The sequence below is a fragment of the Embiotoca jacksoni genome, unplaced genomic scaffold (assembly GCF_022577435.1).
Source record: "Embiotoca jacksoni isolate LCO1_2020_lvr unplaced genomic scaffold, fEmbJac1.0.p SCAF_4, whole genome shotgun sequence".
NCBI classification, from domain to species: Eukaryota; Metazoa; Chordata; class Actinopteri; family Embiotocidae; genus Embiotoca; species Embiotoca jacksoni.
Window position 1 is genome coordinate 13,380,838 of NW_027185392.1, and position 25,306 is coordinate 13,406,143.

Here is a 25,306-nt window from a genome sequence, read left to right on the forward strand (position 1 = left end):
CGTGCTCCTCACGTTACCACACAATTCTTTTAGGATTTTACATTACATTACATTTCATTTAGCTGACGCTTTTATCCAAAGTGACTTACAATAAGTGCATTTCAACCATGAGGGTACACATTCAGAACAACAACAATCAAGAAAGTACAATTTTCTTCAAGATAGCCAAACTACAAAGTGCTGTCAGTAAGTGCCATTTTAAGTGCTACTAAAGTTCTACTGTTCAAGGCAAAGTCGGAAGAGGTGTGTTTTTAGTTTGCGGCGGAAGATGTATAGACTTTCAGCTGTCCTGATGTTGTTGGGGAGCTCATTCCACCATTTAGGAGCCAGGACAGCAAATGGTCGTGATTTTGTAGAGTGTTTAGCTCACAGTGAGGGAGCGACAAGCCGATTGACAGATGCTGAGTGGAGTGAACGGGCTGGGGTGTAGGGTTTGACCATGTCCTGGATGTAGACTGGACCCGATCTGTTCACAGCACGGTACGCAAGTACCAATGTTTTGAAACGGATGCGGGCAGCTGCTGGTAACCAGTGAAGGGAGCGGAGGAGGAGCAGAGTAGTGTGAGTGGATTTAGGAGGTTAAAGACCAGTCGAGCTGCTGCATTCTGGACGAGCTGCAGAGGTCGGATGGCACTAAAAGGTAGACCTGCCAGGAGGGAGTTACAATAGTCTAGATGTGAGATGACCAGAGCCTGGACCAGAACCTGGACCAGAACCTGGACCAGAACCTGCACCGCCTTCTGAGTGAGAAGAGGATGTATTCTCCTGATGTTGTGCAGCATGTACCTACAGGAACATGTCGTTGCAGTGATGTTGGCAGTAAGAGAGAGTTGACTGTCAAGTGTCACGCAGAGGTCCCTAGCAGTCAGGGTTGGGGCTAACATGGAGTTGTCAAAGGTAGTAGTCAGGTCGAGGGTGGGAGAGTCTTTCCCTGGAAGGAAGAGCAGTTCAGTTTTGTCGAGGTTCATTTTCAGGTGGTGTGAGGATATCCACTGAGAGATGTCAGTCAGACAGGCAGAGATTCGTGCAGCTATCTGTGTTTCAGATTGGGAAAAAGAGAGGATTAGTTGGGTGTCATCAGCATAGCTGTGGTAGGAAAAGCTATGTGAGTGTATGACAGAGCCGAGAGAGTTGGTGTACAGAGAGAAGGGGAGGGGACCCAGGACGGAACCTTGAGGGACCCCAGTAGTGAGAGGACAAGGTTCAGACACATTTTAGTAACTCAAATTGCCTCCGGACGACCATTGTTTTTTTACCAGTTCACACCAAAATTAGTATGACTTAGGGACTTTCCAATGACGGACATGTGAAATGACTAAGCGAACAACCTACAGAGGTTAAAATATTTAGATTTTCCCACAGGTCTATGAAACTAATGAGGCCTTTTGGGTGGATATTAAAACATATTCAATTGTACAAAAACAGTCCACAGCTTCAGTTCAACTACAGTCAACTACCTGGGAATAGAAATCTACTTTTATACTTCTATTATATCAATGTTTACTCCTCAATACATCAACATGTATGTGAAAGCCACATACAAACACACTTTCACACTCAGTGATTTAACGGCAGGCTCCCCGGGCAATGCAGCGCTTCAGTTATGTAAACTGGCCTGGGTTTGGAGCAACTCAACCGTCAAGACTTTGCATCCCCACCAAGCCCCTGCAGCTCCTAATGCAAACAAGATGCCTTCACTTTCTCAACAGTGGCCTGAGAAAGTCAGTGTGCGTACACACACACACACACACACACACACACACACACACACACACACACACACACAAACGCGCGCGCACACACACACGCACACACGCACACCACATGCACAGACGCATACGCATGCACACACACGCGCACACGTGCATACACACGCACAGCGCATGCACATACACATACGCATGCATGCACACACACACACACACACACACATACACACACGCTTGAAGTCAAACAGAAATAAAAAGCTTCATTCCAAAAGGGAACAAAACCTTTTTAATCAAACTAAAAACAATTTTAAAAATATGGTGTCATTTCAGGAATATTAGGCACATTTAGGGACATGTTTAACTATATTTTTTTATTAACTTAAATCATCTTATTTTCTAAAGATTCGTACATATAGTCTACAATTGTACACCTCAAGAAAGTACATCACACATAGTACCCCAAGTGTACAAAGACTTTTTTTCAATTTAATTTCTGATATTTTGAAATAATATGATCAGATAAAAAGCTCGAAAATAAATAAATGTCCGGCAAGTAATATACTGATCCACAACTTTTAAACCAAAACACAGACTGAATAATACAAACTTTGATGTTTTTTGTTAATACAAAACCTATTTAAATTATATATAAACCACATCTACTGCTAAAAATCCCATTATTTTCTCTTTTCCTCGACATCACAGTTTTTTTTTTTACCTGTATCAGTACGAAAAGCCACCGACCACCTGTATAGTTGCAGCCACCAAAAGGTTAAAGTCAAGTGTTCAAATTCAAATGTCTCATTTGTTTGTCTTTGTTTGGAGAGAGCCGTTTCTCACTGGCATAGACAAGAGTATTAGTGAGACACAAAGTAAGAGACATGTTCATTTGCCTTGGCTGCAGCCCTGCTCTCCTGTGCAGCTGTCGCTACCTCCAGCCGTCATTTGCGTCTCTACACTGCGCTGTGACGGACAGGTGGAGGCCTCTCACAGCGGCATCAGTGCATGGCTCCAGGGCACTTAGCTGTGGAGGCTCCAAGGTATACCCAGTGATGCTAAACCCAAGTACATTTCAAGGAGGATTAGGGGGCTCTGTTTTCAGCTAGAGCTACATGGGATTGAAGCAAAGCGCTCTGTAGAGCGAAGAAGAACTGAAGAGTCAGGCGATAATAAGATTTGTATTTACTGTTGCAGTCAAATATTGATTGAGAATTTTTTTTTTTTAATAGGAACACAAACCAGTTGGCAGGGACTGTAAATCATTTAAGATCACAAATATTAACAGTTGAGTCACTTTTCAATAGCATAGTTGTAATCCACCAGCACAAACACTGAGATAAAAGGCTCATGAACAAATATTAGATTGTAAATGCTGAACCAGTGCCAAATTGAGATACATAAGCAAACTATGGTAACTAGAAGCCTGATGAACTCCAGTCACAACGGGTACCTGAGAAGTTATTCACCTTCAATTGTTCATAACCATCAAGCATAGAAAGCTGTCTCAGGCAAAGGGTGAGGTCTACAGCAAACAACATGACATGCCCATCCTATCTGTCACAAGCTGAAGTGAAGAAACAAACAATCCAACACATTACTATGGTCTTATGGATAAGAGTAAATTAATTTAAAGCCATATTACTTGTGTTTGCATTGTGTCGTGAAAACACAGCTCAAATTTACCGTTTGCAAAACATTTGACCTGACAGGTGAATTTTTTTTTTATCTCATCTACAGCCGATAAATTCAAGCGTACCATTAAATGCAACTTGGTTCCCTGCATTATCTCTGATTTCGCTGCGGTTTTTACATTGTGAAATATTTTACATGTTTTCTATTGTGTGTACATTTGCTCTCTTCTTCTTCATTATTTTTATTTTATTCTTATTGTATTAATACTAAATCTTGCTGGAAAAAAGTCTGATCCATAAATCATACATTGCAACACCTGTTTTCATTTTGCTGAGGGGAACTGCTATTGTTTTAACTAATGCTACATCTAAAAGTAGCTGCATTGACATTGTCTGCAAATCCTGTGACATTTTAAAGTATATTTATGTCTTTTTAAATTTAATTTTGAGTCATATTCTTCATATAAATAAACTAAAAGTTAAGAACCCTGTAATATTAGGGCAGAAAATTTATTTTTAATTGCTTCGTTTATACATTGTCACAAAACTTAACAAATAAATATGTTTCAGTGTTATAAAAGAATAAAATTAAAGCAGCTTAAACTAGTGAATCTTTTGGAGTTTTGTTTGCCTGTTTTTAAGAAAGGATCATCATACTAAAGACCAAGATTAAAAGGGGCAAATATACACTTGTCTCTCTTGCCTCAGAGACATGACAATTGTCTCATAGATAACGAACAACACACTATTCACAATCAAACATGTGCAACCCCCAAAAAATATATATCAATAAGTTATTCAAGCAGAAAACAATAGACAGAAACCCATCACTGATTAAACTGCCTGGTAGTTTGTCACGATGTGCGCTGTCAGGAGAAATAAATGCTGTGTTTAACTAAAAATATGAAATCATCATTATAAAAAACTACAATGTAACTTAAAGATTGTGCAGTATATATATATATATAAAATAATATATATAAACTTTATTTCTTTGACTAAGAATTGCAGTTTAGTCTACCTATAATAAAGAACATATTGCAAAATACTACACCAGTAAAACGTTCAGGTGAATGTTTTACTCATGATCTAATAATAATCAAATAGTTATGAATCTTAATGATCAAACAATAATGATATCTAAGACTTGCCTAAACAGTAACACAGATTGTGAAGACTTCAAGAGATTATACCTAGATTACACCTGGATGAATTCAAACTAAAGACTGCCATAAAGACTTAGTGTAAAACTAAATAATTCTGCCTCTTAAAAAAATGTATTATTTACTTTTTATTACATCCTTCTTTCTCTTTCAGATTTGTCTGGTTTTCGTAAGATGCACCATCTTGGAAAACAAATAGGTTAGGTTAGGTTAGGTAGTTACTTTATTAATCCCAGAGGGGAAATTTTTTTCGCTAGTATGACAGCAACGTTGAACTGACTTGAAGCAACGTCTAACAGGTATGTGGATTCCCATGTTAACCTCAAAAAGCCCCTCATCTCATCACATACTACACCCATCCCATCACATAACAGGGTGCTGCAGCTCCGGCCCAGGACAGGCACATCCGCAGCCCTCCCCACGGGACTAAACTTTTCATCGGGCTGTTTGTCTAAGCAAACCCACGCTCTCTCCCTCCATGCTCCTGCTCTGACACATGCCTGCAGTGTTAACCCAGCGTGGTGTTGAGCAGTGGGAGTGTGCTGCCGTGTATTCCTCTGTTTGTTTAAGAGATTAAGTTGGTGAACCCCAGCCCCGTGGAGTCCCTGGACTTTATACCACCAGAGCTGCTCAGAGTATCAGCATTGTCTCCATCCATGCCGGCAGTGAAATTTGATAGTGTTTGAAAGTCCGCTTAAAAGCAGACCATTCACAGTTGAGACTGTAAGACGGAGCTTAATTTTTTTAAACTCAATATGTGTGCAGCAGTCTTCTGTAGCGTATAGAACTCACAGAGAATAAAATATTTGATGATGCCAACGTTAAACCACGTCCAATCAGTATTACCTACAAATCACACAACTAGTTTCAATCAACAATTTCTATGTCAGGAGTTGGTTATTCCTGTCTCTCAGGTTGCGTCCAGGCTTTATGATGATGGCCTATATTTTGCATGCTGAAATCACAGAAGGGCCTTTTGTCTGGAAAACATTTACATCTCTTAACACAGCTGGCTTGTCCAACCACTGGCATAAAACAAACAAGGAAGCAAGGTAGAAAAACAACACGTAGGTTAAGTTACCACTAAAGAGGTGTTTTAGTGTTAAACATCAAAACAACATGGACCATTTTGGAGTTTTGAAAAATAAACTGAGGTCAGCTTAAAAGGACAATTTGAATATTAAGAGGAAATAATATCCTCTTAAAAGGTCCCGCAGAGAATAATTATGATAGTTGATGGTAAAAGATAAATGTAATAAAAGGTAAACAAAGAAACTGATGTGTTTGTTTTTTTCATTTACAGCAATTAAAACTTTTAAAAATCCAAACAGACATTTAGACCAGATACATTTTTAGCCATCTCAAGATATTAGACATGCATTATAACAGCATTAGAAAAATTAAAATTGAAATTTTCACAAATAAGTATATAGACTTTGTCCAAAAAGAACAACAGACCTTTATAAAGCTGAGGTATGTTGAGAACATGTGATGCTCGAGGGGGTGTGGCCCTTAAGGTGCTCTGTGGAGGTAATACACTCTTCAGGTAACGCTGAGTGACTCATTCTCACACACACCTTAAACACCACAAATGGCTCCGTCACAACTGAACTCTTCAACTTAACCTGACTACGGGAATAAGCTGAATAAAAACGACTTTTAATGAAAGAAGATCTCTCAGAAGAGCAAATTACTTTTACATTTGAGGAACTGCTGGAGTTGGACTCAAAGACAGTGAGTTGCTAAAAACGAATGTGAGCTTTCTAGCAAGGTCGTGTGTTGGGAAATCTCTTGTTTTGATTTCCACTGTCCAGGATCTAATTTTTTTCCTCAGACAAAAGAAAGGGAAGCTCTGGAATTCCTAGCACTGTGCAGCTTTTGCAGTAAGTTCACTTTGTCTTCGAAGGCACATTTTTGAGCTTTTTATGACAATGCCAGTGGTCAAAGTGGAGAAAGACTCTTCAGCAGACACCACCTTGCCTTCCCCCAATCCTCCATCGCAGACAGAGGAGCAGACCCGGGGTCGAAGGAGGAAGAGACCTCTGCAGCGGGGGAAACCACCGTACAGCTACATCGCACTCATTTCTATGGCTATAGCCAACTCTCCTGACCGCAAACTGACATTGGGGGGCATCTACAAATTCATCACAGAGCGCTTCCCCTTCTACAGAGAAAATTCAAAGAAGTGGCAAAACTCCATCCGCCATAACTTGACTCTAAATGACTGTTTTATCAAGATCCCCCGAGAGCCAGGACGGCCAGGGAAGGGTAACTACTGGGCGTTGGACCCAAATGCAGAGGATATGTTTGAGAGCGGCAGCTTTTTGAGACGCAGGAAGAGGTTTAAGCGCTGTGACTTGAGCACCTACGCCTCGTACGTGCATGAGATGCCAGTTTTCTCTCCTGTCCAGATTACCAGATCATCTGCATACACCAACTCAGTCTACCCCAACATCAACGTCAGTCCGACCTACGGGCAGCAGCTGCCCTCTGCCTACTACCCCTCTTCATCCCCTCCTGGGTTCGGACATGGCCAGGCCCGCATGTTCAGCATTAACAACATCATAGGACATCCGACTCCAGCCAACATGCTGGCAGGTCAAGGTCCAGAGGGGATGCAGCAGCCCAGCCGGAGCTTCAGTCCTGAGGGGCTTCCGAATGGCTCCAGTCCCTGTGGCCTGGGAGCCACAGGTTTCCAAGGTCAACCATGCGGAGGAGCTGTGCCGCCCCGGTCCTCTACACATCCGGGGTTCACGTACTCAGGGCCAAACAGCCATCTGCACCATCATGCACACCAGGGCTCATATGGACAGGGTCACACCCAGGGCTATGCAGCAGCAGCAGGACGGGTCCATGTCTCAGCTCACGGGTCTGCGGAAACGGTGGACCATTACGGCAGGGCGTCCCCAGTACAGCTGGGTTCCTTCTCCCAGTATAACAGTGCTGCAGGTCCCATCCCCAACACTGGGGGATACCTGAGACACCCCACGTATCCGGGGAATATGGACCGGTTTGTGTCTGCTATGTAAATTACTGAGAATGTCGATACAAGCTTCTCATGACCTTTTTAAAAAGAAGATTTCAGACGGCACCAAGTGAGCCAGAAGTTTCTGCGCACAAACACGTTTGCTTTTCTTCTTTCAAATCTGAACGGACTGACCTCTCTTGACACAACTGTGATTTTCCGCATTAATCATAGAACCCACTTTCCGTACCGATGGTAACCAACTTTTAGAAACTTGCCATACATTTGGATTTAAATGTCAAGGCGTCTTCACAGCAAGAGCATAAGAGTGTAAAATACTTTGTATGTGTGTGGTCGAGTTGTTTGCTTTTTTTGACATGACTTGAATGTGCTAGTTCAATATTTACAGTACAGCTGAGTTTAAAAGTTTGTATAAATTATTGTGCTTTGTGGTCATAGGCTTTGCAATAAGTGGCTTGTATGAAGAACGTCATCTGTAGTTCATCTGCATGTATTTTGTAGCCACATAAAAATGCATATTTAGTTTGCCTTTTTGGAAATAAACAGAATGAAATAGCACTTTTGTTCTTCAAGAATAAAATATCTAAATTATTAATAAATCACTGCTATCACCATTTAAGCAATTGTGCCAAAACATTACACCGTAATTATTTTTTTATTTTCCCCAGAAGGGAATCTGATTTGCACCCAGGTGACATCTGTTGTATTTGTAATGGCTACAAGTCAGTTGTAAAACATTACAAAGTAACAAGGGATAAACTATCACGGGAAAAATGTGCCCCAAACGATTCGTTCTTGTGTTGCTTTCTACACTGTTTCAGCTCAGCTGGTTTGAAGTGTTGTCTGGAGCCACAGCTTTAGCAGTCACTGTGACCGGGCTCAATTATCACGTCGAGACATCAGCACAGCACTTAAGACACTTCATCCGCAACATGAATCCACTAATCAAGAAAATGAATTGACTTGTAACTCGATATTTCATCCCATAAAGACAACAAAACACCAGATACCAGAAACAACGTCTGCATGTCTGACAAGACGAGACTCGTAAAGAAACATTTCAGCAGTTAAGACACTTAATTTTTCCATCAAAAAAAGCTTTGTTGACAGATATGACTTCATGTTTTATTCTTCATTGAAAAGGTCTTAGTTTTTCTTGAGTGCTGCAGTTTAAAAATCTATCATTAATTGAAGCACAAGAGAAATCAACAAATGGCAAATTCTAAGATATATATATAAAAGACAATTATTTAATTGTTGTAAGACCAGAATTTAGGACAGGAGTGATAAACAGCACAGATTTGATTGAAAAAGAAAGCAGCTTGATTTATGATACAATAGCAGGAAAGGTTGAGACCGAGTTTTGTGAGCGTTTTTCCACAACAACAATATAAACACAAGTACACCCATTCAAAATAATTTCACTGAATCGATATATTATATCCAGCAGTCAGCACGAGGACAAGATGTGAAACCCTTGAAAATATTGTTTGTTACGATCTGGGTGAGAATAACTGTATAACTGCTATCACCTCTATATATTCAATATTCAGTGTGTTGTATTTCAAAAAGTGTCCATGAAGGATGGTATTAATATTCACGATAATACACACAAAAGTGCGTACTTTAAAAGAAGTTTTTAATTGTTTCATTTTCTTCGCTTATAAAATGCAAAATAAGCATGAAGATCAAAGAGAATTCAAAAAGACTTTAAAACTATTTTAAATCACTAGAAATAAGAACATTTGAACGATGACAAGCTAATATATAACAGACATAAATACAAGAAAGACACGTGACAGTGACAAACGTGTCAGCCAATATATTCAACAAGTTTTTCGAGTTGTTCACAATTCTTCACAACGTCGGGCAAAGACAGCAACGTCTGAGGGGAAAAGGAAAACAACTATTACCTCAAATATCCAAACATATATCCAAACATACATCAGCACTGACAGGATAGAAAAAAATGACATGAAAAGCATCTCTCACCTCCCTGACTTTATTGATCACGTTGTTTAATATCTGGAGCTCTTTCTCACTTTTCTGCTGGTTAGACTGATGGATCATTTGCTGTGAAAGACATTAAAACATTGTAAACATCCTGAATCACCCTGTCACTTATAAAACACAGTCCTAAAATACTGCCATGAACATAATAAAACAAAATTCTCAGTAAATGAAGAAAATGCTGGCATGTAGTCAGGACTGAAAGTAATACTTTGATTGGTCAGTACTTACATGTCTCTTTGCTCTTTCAAGGAGTTTAACTCTGGCCTGCTCTCCTTCCTGAAGACTTGCCTTCAGTCTCTCCACCTAAACATCAAATCAAGAGATGTCTGAGAAAATGGCCATTGAAGGTGCATTTTTTTTTTTTTTTTTATCAAGAAAGAAAACTAGGAAAACATGTAAATGATTAATAAAGAGTTAATGCACACAAAATATATCTAACTATACTGATGCCATAACTGACAGGATCATACCTCTCTCAGTAACTGGATCTTCTCTTCCATGAAGTGTGCTGGGTTAGCTGATTGGCTACCAGCTTTCCTCAACTCCTCTCGCAGGAACTGAGACTCCACCTTCGACTGCTGGAGAGCGCAACGAAGCTCAGTCACATCCTTTCGTAATTCCTGAAAGGAAAAAAAGTCAACATCACAATAAAAACAGTTACATTAAGAGAACAGTCTCTCCTCCTGTAAAACAATGGGTTTTGGAAAGCGTTATTGTTATTAAGTGCCTTACATAATTGTCAGTCTCGAGTTTCTTGTGAATTTCCTGGGCGACTTGTAGTTCTACCATCAACCTCGTCACAGTTTTTTCATCCTGTGTCAACAGAAACAACTTTTACATGAACTATTCAGTGCTTTTCTCTGCTTGAACAGATTATTCCCATCAGTCAGCAGTCTTCTGTACCAATTTATAAATTTGTTAGACATCATACATGAAGTCAGCACCGAGATGTTTAGTAGCAGCAGTCTTTACCTGAACTTTCTGCTGCAGAGCCTGATTTCCTCTTTCCATCAGGTTATTCAAACGGCTGAGCTGATGTTGAAACTCAAACACTTCAGCCTCATGTCTGCTGTTTGCACTCAGCTGCTTCGCCTGCAGGCCGCAGCTGGAACAGTGCATTAAATAACAAGGACTGAATGCAACACCTTGAATCTTACATTAAGATGACACAAATAAGAATTATACAAATGTGAAAAACAATTTGGAAAGAATTCAGCATTACCTCCATACTCCAATCAAAAGGAAGCTCATATCTACAGATATCTTCATTATATTTCTTTAACAAATTTATATTATGCCCACTCTGTTATAGATTTGGTCATCTATACCAATAATAAACTCTGATGAAGGTCCTGTGTTAAAAAACAAACAATTAAAGTGCAGACTATTTTAGTCAGAGTTGTTGTTCACATTTGTTTTTCTAATGAAATAGCAGCAGTGTACCTTAACATCACAAAAATGTATCTAGTGTTAAAATGGTTAGTAAATTAATTGATCGATGGTTAAAAATTGTAGCTACACATTTCAGTTAATTGATTGTTAGTTTAAGTTATTTATTAAGCAAAAAATACCAAACATGTTGATTCCAGCTTAAAAATAGTTACTAATGTACTGCTCGAATTATAAAATGCTGCAAAAGAGTAAAAAAAAAAAATGCCCAACACAATTTTCCAGCTCAATAAAACTCAATAACATTTAGTTTACATGGTATAAAATGGAGGAAGGAAGTTCTCACGAAAACAAATCAATGAGTTAATCAATAAATAAAACAATTGTTAGCTGGAAATCTACACTTTTTAGTCATAATTTCCAAACAGCACGCATGTGTCTAATATCCTCTTATGGGTGGAGCTAACTGCTACACCCACAGGAGTCCGTCTGTTTCTTCTGCCTCTCGCGTCTGACAAATATGTGTAATTATGAAATTGTCATACTTGGGTAATTGGTCATTACCAAATCAGGAAAATCCATGTAGGAAACACGCATGTGCACGCACGCACATTTCATAGCACTTACATGGTGTTGTGCAGCTCCTCCAGCCGAGAGTCTTTGCATTGTTGCACCGACTTCAGGGTGCTGCCGAGCTCTGCGACGGTGTTGCCCAGGTCAGCGAGCAGCTCTGCCACACAGCTCTGCTCTTCTTCCTCTGGCTCAAAGTCTACCGGATTCAAGGGATTTTTAGGGACGATGCGGGTGAAGGCACTTGTCTCACTGAACAAAGTCTCACACTGTGGCTCGGGTATGTCTGAGGGGACGGAAGAGACAGCGAATTACAAGTTAGATTTTCAGATGTTCAAAGTCTTCAGATTAAAGTAGTTTAAGGTTGTTGTTATTTTTTTTATTTTTTTATTTTAACTCTGCAACCGCAGATAACATTAAAAGGATCCAGAATAATAATAACAACAATTATTAGAGTGCGAGAACACATCATTGTCAAAAAAAAACAAACACATGTAGCATCTTTTTTCACATGCAGGGTGAGCTACAGGAGTGGCAGGTGTACTTGTTTTGACGTCTTCCTCCTTCTCAGCAGTTAATGCCACCATGATGCTGTCAACAAAGGAGCTGGTGTTGTGACGACGCTCCATGTTGTAGACTGGTTCAGTCTCTTTATCTTTCTGTGGCTCTGGTTTCTGAAAAGTAAGACATACAGTATAGACCCGTGCAAAAGTTGTCTCTACTCTCCACTTACGAGTTCATTTCAGAAGTATATGCTGCTATCAAATGATTCATACATGATGTTTAAAACCAAAGTGACACATATTTCAAGGGTTCTTAACAAGTGTCAGATTCTTCACTTTCCTAGAAAAACTGAATTGCTTTGCATGATGTGTGTATCTGCATGATGTGAGCATGAGCAAAGGCAACAACTCTGGCCAGGCTGCTCTGTAGTGGGTTGTGTTACTGCACTGTATGTTACCTGGTCACTGAGAGCAGCGTGGAGCTCGTTGGTGAGTCCCCGCAGTGTGTGATGCAGCAAAGTGATTTCAGTGACGGCCTGACCCATCTCCTCTCCACGCTCCAGCTGGGCTGTTCTGGCTCTGGACCTTGCGGCTTCCAGCTCCTCCTGCAAACTCCTGTTCTTGAGCCTGAAACACAGACAGATAAGCTATCATTTAGTAAATGAACAAAATGTTAAACAACTTCAGAACAATTTGTAGTAAGATTTGCGTACTTAAATATAAGTGCCCGCACAGAGACAGACTGAGGACTTGTTGACCCACAGAGATATACCACAAAGCCAATACGCAGATATGACTTATTTTCTTTTGCTTCATGTTTTCTCGTACTCACATTCACACAGAAAGGGCATCCAACACAATATAACAAGTACAACACAAACTGTAGACAAAAAATATTTAAAAGAACAACGACAACAGCAACACCAAAGCAGTGAATGATGACAAACGTAGGAGTGATGAAGTTGACACAAATATCAAATTTAAGCTAAGATTAGGTGAGTGTTACTCTAAACTTACTGAAGTTGACAAATTTCTGCTTTTAGGTCCTCACACTGGATGTTCCTCTCCCGAAGCCCCTGCAGGTTTTCCCTCAGTGTACACTCGCTCTCAGCCACCTGCTCCCTCGTCAACTCGTTCTCCATCTGTAGGAACTGAAACACAGGACAACAACAGGAGAATTAAACTATACATCTACCATAAAATTCTAAAGACTTTTGTAGTTTACAGCATCATGAGTGAAATTAATCTCCAAGCACATTGTTGCAAAATAAACTATGTTGCGAGAAAGATGTATTTGCTCTGCACTAAAGTAAAATCTACAAATTTTAAAATACAAAGATATTGCTTTGCCCTCATGCCATTGACTGAATATAAAGGCAATGAACAACGTACACGAGTAGCCGTACAAAAGGAAAAGTAAGCAGCTCTAAATCACAAAAAACATTCCAAACAAAGTATCCAACACGTATACGTTCTCCAAGCTGACCTCGTTGGTTTCCCGCACACCGCTGAGTTGTGTACAAACATCCTGAAGCTGCTGGATCTGCAGACTCTGCGACTGGGAGAGCCTTTGCAGCTGACCGAGCTGCTCCTCACTCTGTGCCAGAGCCTGACTCAAGTCACACACACGCTGCTCCGACTGACCCAGCGACGTCTCCGATCTGCACAAAACCAAAGACAAAACGCGCAGCAACGTGAGTAGCAGTATTTTCTGAAACATTTGCAGAAGAGCAGCCGGGAGCTTGACTTGCTGACCCAGAACAAGGCTGCCTGTTGGCCCCAGTCTCCCGTCATGACTTATTAGCAGTAGAAAGAGTTAAGTTTCTACTAAACAAAAGGAGTATGAAGATATAATTTTACATATTTTATAACAATGAGGGATATTAAGAAGGATGTTTTAACAAAAGATAAACTTCCTTCATTTTTGTTCTCATATCAAACCATTTTCACCTGAAATGTTATTGTGTCTCCACTTACTCATTTGCTCTATCCTTGGCTTCCTTTATGTCTTTCCACGACTGCTGCAACCTGAAAGAAACAAATTTTAAACTTTTAAATTTCAGAGGATAGTTTTTCTTAGTTTCCCTAAATAAAAATTACCCAATATTGCCTCATTTGTTTCTTAATTTCTAAGCTGATATGTTCAATCAACAAATTCCTGCTGTTGTGAGGCTCATACTTTGTAGTCTGAGCAGCGAGTGCCTGCTCCAAGAAAGTGTAGGAGGCCAACGTGGAGGAAACTGTGGCAGACAGATCAGTCACTTTCCTCTCCAGCTGACCCTTCTCTTCCTCTTTTTCTGTCAGCTTCTGTCGCAGCACACCCATCTCTGACATTTAATGAAAGAAAATAACAATAAGTTAGCAAAGGCGGATAAAGAAGGATGAAATGAAATACCCAAAGAACATTAATCATATTGATTTAAGTTTTTACCTGACGTCATGATTGTCACTTGCAGGTTTAAATCACCAATCTGCTCCCTGGCAGTTCGGAGATTCAAATAAGCTTCGTTCAATTCTTCCTCAATCTGACGAATACAAATTTGTTCAAATGATAAGAATAATTTTAATTCTTATGAGGCATGAGTACAGAAGTGGTGCTAGGCAGTACGTGACCAAATACATTACAGACATCTGACCTGCTCTCGCTCTTCAATAGCTTGTCCTCTTGCAGAAAAATGCTCATCTCTCTCTCTCAAAGCAGCAGCTGCTTTCTCATTCAGCTGCAGGAGCATAGGAGCAGTGTTCTGCAGAAGGCTTCTGACCGTGCAGAGCTGTGCAAAGATGACCACGTCAAAGCATCAGTGTAATGAGCATTATCATCACATGTAAAACAAAGCTGAAATTACTGACACCATTTATATGTAAGGGTATGTAGTTACTGCCGTGCTGCTGAAGAAGTGGGAGTTAATGCTTTTGAAATTGAACAACAATTTGAACAATTTCAGTATTTCTATCCCAACAGACAGCAAAGGTTATGTTACATGCTTATCTCAGTTTATAGTCAAGAAAATGAACATACTTCTTTCACCAAACTGGACTGCTCATCCATGGTTTGGGACAAAAGATCAGAAGTCAAGTTCAGTGATTCAGTATAGGCCTCGTTCAATGCGACCTGCGTTAGTTAAAAGAAAACGGAAACAGAAATTACAAAACGCTGTGTTAAGCTGAATAGATTCCCATGGAGCTGCTTGGTTTTGCCCGTTTTCTGTACCTGCTCTGGATAGGTGTGCTTTAGAGAAGCCAAGAGTTCCTGCTGAGACCCAACACTCTTCTCTAGTGCTGAAATGTGTGTGGCACAGTGTGTCCTCAGCTGCTCCATTGCGCTGAAGGCCTGGGAACGAACAACCAGACAAACACTTACAATTTTCCATAGTAATTTCTGTACTTGTAATTAGGTCAAAGACCTTTGCATTACACACATATTGAATTATAAAGCCCACACAACAGTTAAATGTTAAGTTCTTACTGCCTCCTTGGCTGTCAAGGTCTCCTCCATCCGAGTCCTCATGTCATTTCTTTGATGAAGCGAGTCTTTGACCTTCTGCTCCATTCTGGTCTGTGTCTCCTTTGATTTCTCTAACAAAGACCTCATGTGTCCATACTAAAAAAACAGAAGAAAAACCCACATCAACTAAATTAAAGCATAAACAAGTGCAATTGTTGCACTACCGTTACAGTTATATGATTACCTGATGAAATATTACAGAAACAAGCATGCTGTTGATGTGATAAAGATATAAAAAAATATGTTTACATACATGTGAAACAAGGCCTTGATGGTCCTCTTTGACGATGTCATCTAATTCTTTCATGTTAGAGAGAGCAGCATCTGTGTCACTACTCAAAGTAGACTGTTGGGAAAGAAAACACACACATGAACTGTTATTAATGGACAAAATCATGTGTATAATTATTTTTTTAAAGAATGTAAATCATTACAAAACTTAAGTTTCTCTCAGAAAACACATACAGGCCAAAGCCTTTAATCTATAAAGTTTAATCCTAGACCATTGGTTGTGTGGTTGTCTGTGTCTCACCATAGTGACCCTCATGTCTTGCATACACTGCTTTAGGGTCTGCAGAGAACTTCCATCGTGCTCCAACTCACCAATCCTGCTCAGAGCCTCCAAATACAGGTCTCTGTACATTGTGGTCTATCAAAAATACAAAACAAAGAATTACTTCAAATAAAAAAATTATGAAACATAAAATCTATGGAACTGTGAGTTAAAATAATCCCAGTAAGAGAATTGTATTCCACAAACATACCATTGTATTACACCATCTCTGTTGGCATTATGTGTCTTTACCTGGCTGAGCTCAGTGTGGTCTGTCTGCACTAGTTTCTCTCTGAGGTCTGAAGGAGCAGCGCCTGCAGATGGACATCCCTGAGCCCTGGCTGCAGTCAACTGTTGCACTAGAGCCTCAACCATGATCATGCTGGACCTCAACCTCTGCTCCAACTCCTGTCTGGGGAAACACTCTAAGCTGCCTGGAGGTAAACTGAGGCAATATCCACAGGAAGAAGAGCGAGAGGCAGAAAAAAAGAAATCACAAAAAACTGAATTAGTATTTGTCAATAATAAAAAAAAAAATCATCTCTGGCAGTCTAACCTTAAAAAAAAAAAAAAAAAAAAAAAAAAAAACTAATTCAGAGAGAACACTTACTTCCACAGGAGAGGGTCAGTCAGAGTGCAGGAATCAACCACAGTTAAATCCCTCTTTCTCTCAAACAGGCCAGATGTGTTCAGGCTGTGATCTACCATTTTCGCAGGGCTTGTACCCACACAGACACTGTGGGATTCTGCAGGAGTGGTTTTGGCTGGTGGGGCCATGTGGGAGGCAGGAGGTTGAACAGAAGCAGCGACAGCAGCAGGGCCCATCTTCCCTGATGCCAAGATGAGGAACTCTGCCATCTGCCGAAGCTGCTGCTGAAGTGGACCATTAGGAATCAATGGGATATCCAGAACTGGCTTCTCAACTTCAGACAGTGGCACAGCACTCAGCTTCTTTCCCAAATCCTCGACGAGCTCGGTGATCGGGTCTGGCTGGGGCTTGTAACCAAATGCTGTGGAGCTGAAGAGAGGACGAGGAATGGGGCTTTCCAAGTTCTCCAGCCTTAACCCGGTGTTAAGTGCAGCCAAAAAGCTTTTCTCACCTTCAAAAGCAGAATTCTCAGCAAAAGATAAGTCTTGACCAGGATCCCCCTGAGCCTTTAATAAAGACATAGATGCACTGCTGAGCACAGGACTGAGGATTCCCAACTGCAAAGCTGAGGCAAAAGAGGGACACTCTGACAAGACGTCAAAAATATCAGGGTGGTTCTCTGCAGGAGGCTCCTCTGCAGAGGTAGAAGGAAGAGTTCCATTTCCAGACGAACCAAGGGTACCGTCTTCTTTCTCACTGGATTCAGTGGGTCCCCTGCTAGAGTACACTTGAAAGACATGTTGCAGATGTTGCTGCACCTCCACAGGTGTCAAACTCTCTGCTGAAGCTGTAGAATGGCTGTGGTCAGAAATCTCAGTTCTATGAACCACTGAAGGCAATGCACTGTCCTCAGGATGCATTGTACACTTTGATATTTCTTGCACTTGACGTGTAACAGTTTGATTGTCTGAAGTTTTTAAAGATCCACTACTACCTGCTGGGTCAGTATCTACCACAGCTGCATCATTTTCCAAGCAGCTGTTAGGTTGTTGGGCGTCCTCTTGAATGAGATCCTGTGTAATGCAAGTAGCTACACTGTTGTCCTCCAGGGGTTGACAGAGTACAACATTGTCCTCGGGTAGAGGGGAGGTCCTCCCGAACAACTGGGTGTCATCTGATTTGCCATCCTCACTTTCGGCTGTAATAAGAGAGCTCAATGTAACACCTTCTTGTCTGCCAGCCGGGCTGTCTGGTCCCACCAAGCTCAGTTGCTTAACTTCTTCAGCATCAGTGCTGCATGGCATCGGTTCCTGGGTAGTGGAAAGGTTTCCATGGGGAGGTGATGAATAATTTTGAATATTACAGTACATGTGTTCTAAGCGATCATTACCGTTTTGCAAGTGATGATCATGAGCTAACATGCTTGGATTCATACTATAATTGTATGACTCTCTGCTGGCCACAGTGTGGTTGGTTGGTAGAAGAACAGACTCATCTGCAAAACTGGTGCCCTCTGAAGTTTCAATCTCACTTCCAGTGCAGTTAAATGACTTAAAGGTTACATCACTCAGTCCAGTAGCAGGATTTCCAGAACCAGACAAGGTAGTGACGACAGTAACAATATCATTTTCATTGCCACAGTATGGATGATCAGTATGTTCTGCTTGACACAGCTGGTCAGAGTCATCAGGGTAGTTACTTGAATTAACACTGTCGTCTTGTAAAGGTTCACCGAGCTCTGACTTGGGCAGAAGAATGGTCTCATCTTGTAGTATGGTGACATCTGCAACTTCCACCTCACCTCCATCACAGACAAAAGATTTCCAGGTGACATGTTTCTCTTTACTGCAGTCGTTCAAAAAAGCTCTTGAATCTTCTGTGGCTTGTTTATCATCCAGGTCACCAGAAGCCAGTGTCGTGTTGGGAATTTCACCGAGACATGCTACACCCGTGTCATCAGAATACGGCTCTTTCATCCCAGTATTGTGATAGGGGTGTTCTATGTGGTCACAACATGACTGCGCTATCATACTGTCAGAGATGACTGTATCCTCTGTGTCGTTGTTACATGCAGCCTGGTCTTTAGGCAAAATAATACTCTCTTCTGCACACAATGAAGAGACTGAAATGTCAACCTCACCACCAGCACAAATGAAGGATTTAAATGTCACATCTCCAAGTGCACAAGCAGTCTGAGTGGGTGTCATATCAACAGAGGGAAGATCGGTTTGCATTTCTTTGGTGGATGGAGTAGAATGAAGTTGCGGCTCTGGGTCACTGAGAGGAATATCAGCCTGTTGATAAAAAGGAGAGGTGGGTAAGAAAAAGGCACAAATACACTGAAAACAAAGAGAGTATTTCTAAATGTTAGTATAAACCCACCAATGTCCTTTTCACAGCATCGAGTTGTGATTTTGATTTGATCCTTGATGATGGAGTTGAGAAGTGAAGAACTTCATTGCCCAGACTTCTCAAAGGGGTGCGCTCGCCATATCTGCTGGAGGGCTAAAATCAAGAAAAGTTGAATGAATCATGGGTAGTCAGTTTGCTCATAACACTGCAGACTGTGCGTGACATGAGTGCAAAAGTTTTACCAAGCCTTCCCCTCTGGAACTTGACTTCCTGAAGGACATAACTCTGGAGTATTTAGAAACTACCTGTACAACTGCAAAAGAAGACAAAAAAAAGTTCCTTTTAAAGCTGTTTATTATGTTGATTAAACTGCTCGGCATCAAACACACCATAGTTTGGGGATAGTGTTACCATAACTTAAAACAATAGTCAGGCATACATATGAATGCTAAAACAGGTTTTCTGTGCTTTAATCATTCCTCAAACTCATACTGGCTGCTAAAAGGCTTCTTTAAAATGCAATTTCAGTTTAGCAAAACAAAGTTTGATGGGTCTGAGTGAGACGAGTGGCTATATTTCAAAAAGAAAATTACAAATGTTCCCCTTCATAATCTATTGGACAGTCTTTTTTTGTTTTGCTGGAGTGGAGATATTAACAGAAAGCAGAAATTTTGTACTAAAAAGATTTGTGACTTCAGACGACATCCTCTTAATTCAGATAAAGGTTTTTTTTAACACAATGAGGATGGTGGATTTAGTTGACCCATCACTTACATTGACACTGAATTGGATTAGATTTAGACTTTATTAATCCCACAGTGGGGAAATGTAGTCGTCACAGCAGCATAGAAACACAAAAAAGCTGCACACAATATGACAAAATTTACAAATACGTATACATAAAATAAGATAGATAAAAATAATTATTTTTGGAAAAAAAATAAAAGCAATGATACACACACACACACACACACACACACACACACACACACACAAGCACAAATACAATACAATAAATAAATACAGCTTAAGAAGAGTATCAAAAGAAGAAGTGATCACAGCAACCAAACCAGTAGCCAAAACCGCTATTAACAACCCAAACGTATCTTAAATGCATGAAGTTACTCTACATTGTCACAGGGTGTTACGAAGAACGATAATGGCGCAGGTTTTCTAAACGTAGTTAAGAGTCGTTAGGAAACGTAAGCAACGTTAAGTCCTTTATTCTGGCACATCTCACTGAGGAAGTTAACGAACATGTTTAAATGTCTAATGCAGACCGTTAAATAATGTAAAAAAAAAAAAAAAAAAAAGTACCATACCTTCTTCAACGTTACCAGCCAACTTTGACCAACATGAAAGAAGTGACGAGTGTGAGGTAAAACAAATCTGATGTGGAGCTGCCGTCAACCGCGTTCCGTTCAAAACACAAATGGCAGCTCTGCTATTGGTCCATTTCTCTTCTTCGGTAGGTTTGTGGCGCACCAGACGGACGCTCTGTATACCGCCACCTACTGCTGCCGTCTACAGGAGCATAATGTTACTACACCAGGACTGTTTTGTGGCCAACATGAAATCAACAGTCATCTCATGTTTCTAGTGTTTCATTTTTTTTTTCTTTTGTGATTTCATGTCTGAATATGAACCATAACCGCCTCTTCATATCCACATCATTTTTCTAATATGAATCTTTACAAATTAACATTCAACCAACTTTTTATAAATTCTCTTGATTCACATTCAGTCTGTAGATCGACATTTGAGACTCACCCCTTTCTGAAAATATTATTCTCACTAACTTCCAATTTAATCAAACAACTGTAAGGCTACAACAGTTGATGACCAAAGTTCATTGCCATAACTGTAAATTAACAAAATTGAGTTGGCAACTCATCAGTTCAGCAGCAGAACAAGGTAAAAGATGTATAAAAACAACTAAGATAAAACAATACATTAATAAATATATAAAAGATAAAACAGGCATCAGCTTGCTTTAAAGTGCAAAGTTAACAAGTTAACATTGATAAAGTGTCATTTTTATTGCCTATTTTTAGTTCTCAGCAGCAGGTGGGGGTGGAGGGTGCGGGGGTGATGGAGGCAACAGCTCTGGGGGAAAATCTGTTTCTCAGCTTGTTAGTGCGGGTTTTGATTGTCCTGAAACTTCTCCCTGATGGCAGAGGAACAAACAGAGTGTGACCCGGGTATGTGATGTCTTTGCTGATGTTGCTGGCTCCCTTCTGTAGGCAGCCAGCATACACAGTGTCCAGGTCAGGGAGAGCAACTCCCTCAATCCTCTGTGCTGTTCTAACAACCCGAGCCAGGTCCCTTCTGTTCTCTGCTGTGCAGCTGGCATACCACACATTGACGCACTGACACAGGATGGTTTCAATTGTGCTTCTGTAGAAGTTTACCAGAAGTTGAGGGGGCAGGCCAGCTTGTTTCAGCTTCTTCAAGAAGAAAAGCCTCTGCTGGGCTTTCTTCATCAGGTGGGATGCGTTTAGGGTCTGCAGTTATGTGGAGTCCCAGGAATTTGATGTTGTCCACCCTCTCCAACTCCTCCCCATTTATGTAGAGTGGAGAGGGTGTTGTCTTCCTGGTTCTCCTGAAGTCCACTATGACCTCTTTTGTTTTGGTGGTGTTCAGGAACAGATTGTTGTCCGAGCACCATTCAGCCAGATGTTGGACCTCCTGTCTGTAGTGCATCTCGTCATTGTTAGAGATGAGTCCCGCCACAGTGGCGTGGTCGGCAAACTTCACTATTGTGTTGGAGGAGCAGGTGGAGGAACAGTCCTGGGTGAAGAGGGTGAAGAGGGCCGGGCTGAGCACACAGCCCTGCGGTGCACCTGTGTTCAGGATGATGGTCACCGATGTCCGGTTCCCTATCCCGACATTCTGTGGTCTGATGGAGAGAAAGTCTATAATCCAGGAGCAGAGTGAGGTAGAGAGTCAAAGATAGTTGAGTTTATGGGGGATTTTGGTGTTGAAAGCAGAGCTGATGTCAACGAAGAGCTGAAGTCAACGAAGAGCATGTGTCGGGGTGCTCCAGGTGAGACAGGGCCGTATAGAGTGTGATGGAGTTTGCTTATTGAGCGAACAGATCTCTGTAGATGTCCTCTGTAGATCTGTTCGCTCGATAAGCAAACTTGTGGCTGTCCAGGTCTGCTGGGATGATGTTCTGGATGTGCGATAATATCATCCTCTCGAAGCACTTTGTGATAACTGGGGTCAGGGCGACTGGGCGGTAGTCATTGAGGCAGGTGACTGCTGTCTTTTTGGGGACAAATGCCACCTGACAACATAAGTACAGTCTTGACCAATCATAAATGTGCAACATTGTTAAATTCTGAAAATGTATGGGGCAAATAAGCATGCCCCATACCCTTTCCACCCATAAGGTCCCTGTAGGACCAGGCTGTTTCTGTTACTAAAACACAACCTGCTGCAATTTTTTTTGATGATTACTGAGCAAATCTAAGGATAAGGAAACATATTGTATTTAAAAATTCTGTACCTTATCAATAAAGCCCAACGTTGTTCATTTTAGCCACAGAATCAAGGACTGACTGAATTTAGCAATGCTTTTTCAGGTAGAAACTTATATAAATACTCGAGGGCTTTCAAATTCAATTCAAATTTTGAATTTGTAGTTATTGATATCGTGCCAAATAACAACATAAGTTATTTCAGGGAACGTAAAGTCCTTATCACAAACTTTAAAACATTAAAGGAACCCAACAATTCTCTACAATTGCCCTTATTTTTCGATAATTTTTACAAGACCAAAAAATATAAATATATTTCAATTTCATTGTGTAACATTTCTGCACCATTTAGTTTCATGTCAATGACAGCTCATAGAGGGCAAAAAACCAAATATTTAATTACCTATGCAAATCTTAATATACCTCAATTTGTATCTGTTTTATTTTAAGAATGTCTACATGACCAATCTTACATCCCAAGTACAAGTTTTTCAGCAAAGAAATTTCATGGAAATATTGAGGTGAGGAACATTTGACAGGCTGTTTTTGTTTTTCTACATACATGAAGAGTGACAATCTCCACCTCCAGAGCTTTACTCACAGGGTTCTTCACACTGAGACCATATGGCACTGAACAGGTCGGACCTGCAGCACCTCAGCAAAGCCTTGCCCAAACCAGCAGGTGATGTCAGCTGTGTCAAGGGTGAAGAAGAAGAGTCTGTCTCTGCATCGAGTCCTCCTGTAGACTGAGCGGGGGTCTGCTGACAGCACCCCTCTGATGGCAGCGGCCGCCTCCTCTGGACTGCGTAGAAACTTGAACCTGGGTCTGTCACTTTCAGAAGGTCCTGTGTGGTGCATAAGTTTGTTTTTCAGTCATACTGCTCTGCTATGAATGTCCTCTTTCACATTAATCTCTAACACAACAGCACCCTCTTGTGGAGAAAAAGAAATGAGCCTTTTCTCTGCGTGAAGTGAGATCGTCTTACCTGACAGGTGTGTGGGAAGGAATTCTGCCAGCTCCCTCTCAGCATGAGGGGTGAAGCGGACATCTAGACTGGCAACAGGGGGCTCTCTGATCCAGCCAGCAATGGTAGTGTAGGCTTCCTCTCCATAGCAGGGGTGGTCCACAGTCAACACTGGAAGTTTGGTGTTAGGAGAGTCTGAAACTTGGTACTTACTCTCACTGTCATCTTGGGTGACATAGGCCTTGACCTCCTCCAGCACATTGCAAAGGTCTTTGGGCAGAGAAAACTGAGCACTGCATGAATTTGTTAAAGAAATGTCAGTTTGAGATTTGTCCTTTGAGAGTAGACTCCCCACATCGTCATCATCTTCTCTTTCCCTTTTTAAGTTCAACTGAGCATTTATATCCAAGTCTTTAAGGCAGCTGGAGAAGGTTGTCTTATTTAACGACACAACAGTTGCATGTGGTAGTTCTGTGTTCGAATCATAAGACTCTGAGTCCGTGCTCATCCTGGTGTCGGGACAGTCATACTCTGGGATGTAGGGTTTGATGTCCAGGACTGGGGTTCCAGCAATCATGTCAATGTCTGACAGATGTATTGTGTCACCTTGGAAGATAAAGAAATGCATTTGTTTCTTTCAAGAGTCCTTTATTTGATTCTCTGGCTGAGCTTTAATCGGACAGCAGAACATTTAGCTTGATAAGATATTTAACTGCAGGGAGAATAAAACAATATCCAGCCCATCTGTGGAGTCTAGCGTTGAAAAATAGCTGACAAGTAGCAATTTAAAGCCCCGTTCAGAAAGGATCAACATAACAGGGAGATGGTGAGAATAAAATATTGTGAGATGTGACATACTAACAACAAGTCTGAAATACTAAGCAAGAGATAACAACAGTATCAGCCTGTAGATGATATTACAACCTCACATTTGATGAGCTCTTGCTCTGATGACAGCTTAAACTATTTTGTTATTCATCTTTGTACTGGTTCTCAAACAGGCCTTTAAGTTGTTGTTAACACTTGTCTGTCCAAGGTATGTTATGTTTTCTGTGTGGATTGTTTATTTGTTTGTCAGCAGAGTTACAGAAAAACTGCAGGCCTGGTTTTCATGCAACATAGCGGAAGAAGCCAGTAAATGTTGGAGCAAATCAAAGGGAAAATCCATGAATTATTTTTCACGTCCATTTGAATTGTAAGGACGAACATTTGGTACACTAAATTCCACACATCTTAAAATCCAGTAGAGTTCAAAAGCAACAAAGCAGGTCAATCTAGAAACCCGAAGACTCATCATAATTGAAATTCTCAGGTACCAGTAAAATCTCTGGGATACATGTACTTGCCCAAACTTAACACATCAAGCAGATGTTATGGAGCACCAAAGGTGTGCTGGTAAAGAAATGTAGCCCTGGACTTACCCGCTGAAACTGGACCACTTACAGCACACACTCATGTGCACCCTGGATGACAGGCACACAGACAAGGCCGGTAAAAAACAAATTTGGTATTTTTTTTGATGGTCCACCGACCTACTAATGCGGTTACTTAAGGGGGATTGGTCCCAGTATGCTCAATGGCCAGTGACCCACTGTGGAGCACTCAGGGACAATAGTTTCATCCGAAAGAATCAGTCCAATTGTATCATCGCCACAATTGTAAATATATCCTGACATATTTAGTGATTGCAGTTTAAGAATGAATTAGAATCATAAGCAGGTCAATTTAAGAGATCGCCATTAAAATACCAGGATGTGTCTCTGTACAGGATTTAAAAACTGGATGAGCAGAGTTTGCCGAAAAAACGTAATAAATCAATGGTGTAATTATTACCAGATCAGTGGTTATAAATTACCCATATATGCCCACCAGATAGGATAAAAGTCATGGATCAGC

General features: G+C 40.8%; 2 protein-coding genes across 3 annotated transcripts; one reads left to right on the forward strand and one right to left on the reverse strand.

The window, feature by feature from the left end:
* Positions 1 to 6,109: 6,109 nt before the first annotated feature.
* On the forward strand, positions 6,110 to 8,266 carry foxe1 (forkhead box E1). Its single transcript, XM_069167543.1, has one exon. The coding sequence runs from the start codon at positions 6,429 to 6,431 to the stop codon at positions 7,530 to 7,532; it is 1,104 nt and encodes a 367-aa protein (XP_069023644.1). The 5' UTR covers positions 6,110 to 6,428; the 3' UTR covers positions 7,533 to 8,266.
* Positions 8,135 to 23,586, reverse strand: spag5 (sperm associated antigen 5). 2 transcript variants are annotated; one of them, XM_069167540.1, is made up of 26 exons: positions 23,432 to 23,586; positions 23,047 to 23,290; positions 19,206 to 19,276; positions 18,994 to 19,116; positions 16,633 to 18,905; positions 16,275 to 16,467; positions 16,002 to 16,118; positions 15,723 to 15,815; positions 15,431 to 15,565; positions 15,176 to 15,295; positions 14,984 to 15,076; positions 14,601 to 14,735; positions 14,396 to 14,489; positions 14,144 to 14,291; positions 13,942 to 13,992; positions 13,451 to 13,625; positions 12,982 to 13,115; positions 12,423 to 12,591; positions 12,006 to 12,135; positions 11,519 to 11,747; positions 10,475 to 10,607; positions 10,235 to 10,315; positions 9,973 to 10,122; positions 9,731 to 9,805; positions 9,482 to 9,562; positions 8,135 to 9,374 (listed from the first exon to the last, which is right to left on the reverse strand). In XM_069167540.1, exons 1-26 carry the CDS (start codon positions 23,492 to 23,494, stop codon positions 9,303 to 9,305), a joined length of 5,382 nt encoding a protein of 1,793 aa, XP_069023641.1. In that variant the 5' UTR covers positions 23,495 to 23,586; the 3' UTR covers positions 8,135 to 9,302. The 2 variants fall into 2 exon arrangements, with proteins under 2 accessions (XP_069023641.1, XP_069023643.1); XM_069167542.1 differs by lacking the exons at positions 23,047 to 23,290; positions 23,432 to 23,586 and adding an exon at positions 20,286 to 21,347.
* Between the last annotated feature and the right edge of the window lie 1,720 nt (positions 23,587 to 25,306).

Coding starts and splice junctions, on each gene's coding strand:
- spag5 (XM_069167540.1), bottom strand. CDS start 23,494: ATGTCCGCTTCACCCCTCATGCTGAGAGGGAGCTGGCAGAATTCCTTC. Junction 15,296..15,430: donor CCTTGACAGCCAAGGAGGCA/GTAAGAACTTAA, acceptor GTTCGTTCCCAG/GCCTTCAGCGCAATGGAGCA. Junction 9,806..9,972: donor AGATCCAGTTACTGAGAGAG/GTATGATCCTGT, acceptor TTTGATGTTTAG/GTGGAGAGACTGAAGGCAAG.
- foxe1 (XM_069167543.1), top strand. CDS start 6,429: ATGACAATGCCAGTGGTCAAAGTGGAGAAAGACTCTTCAGCAGACACC.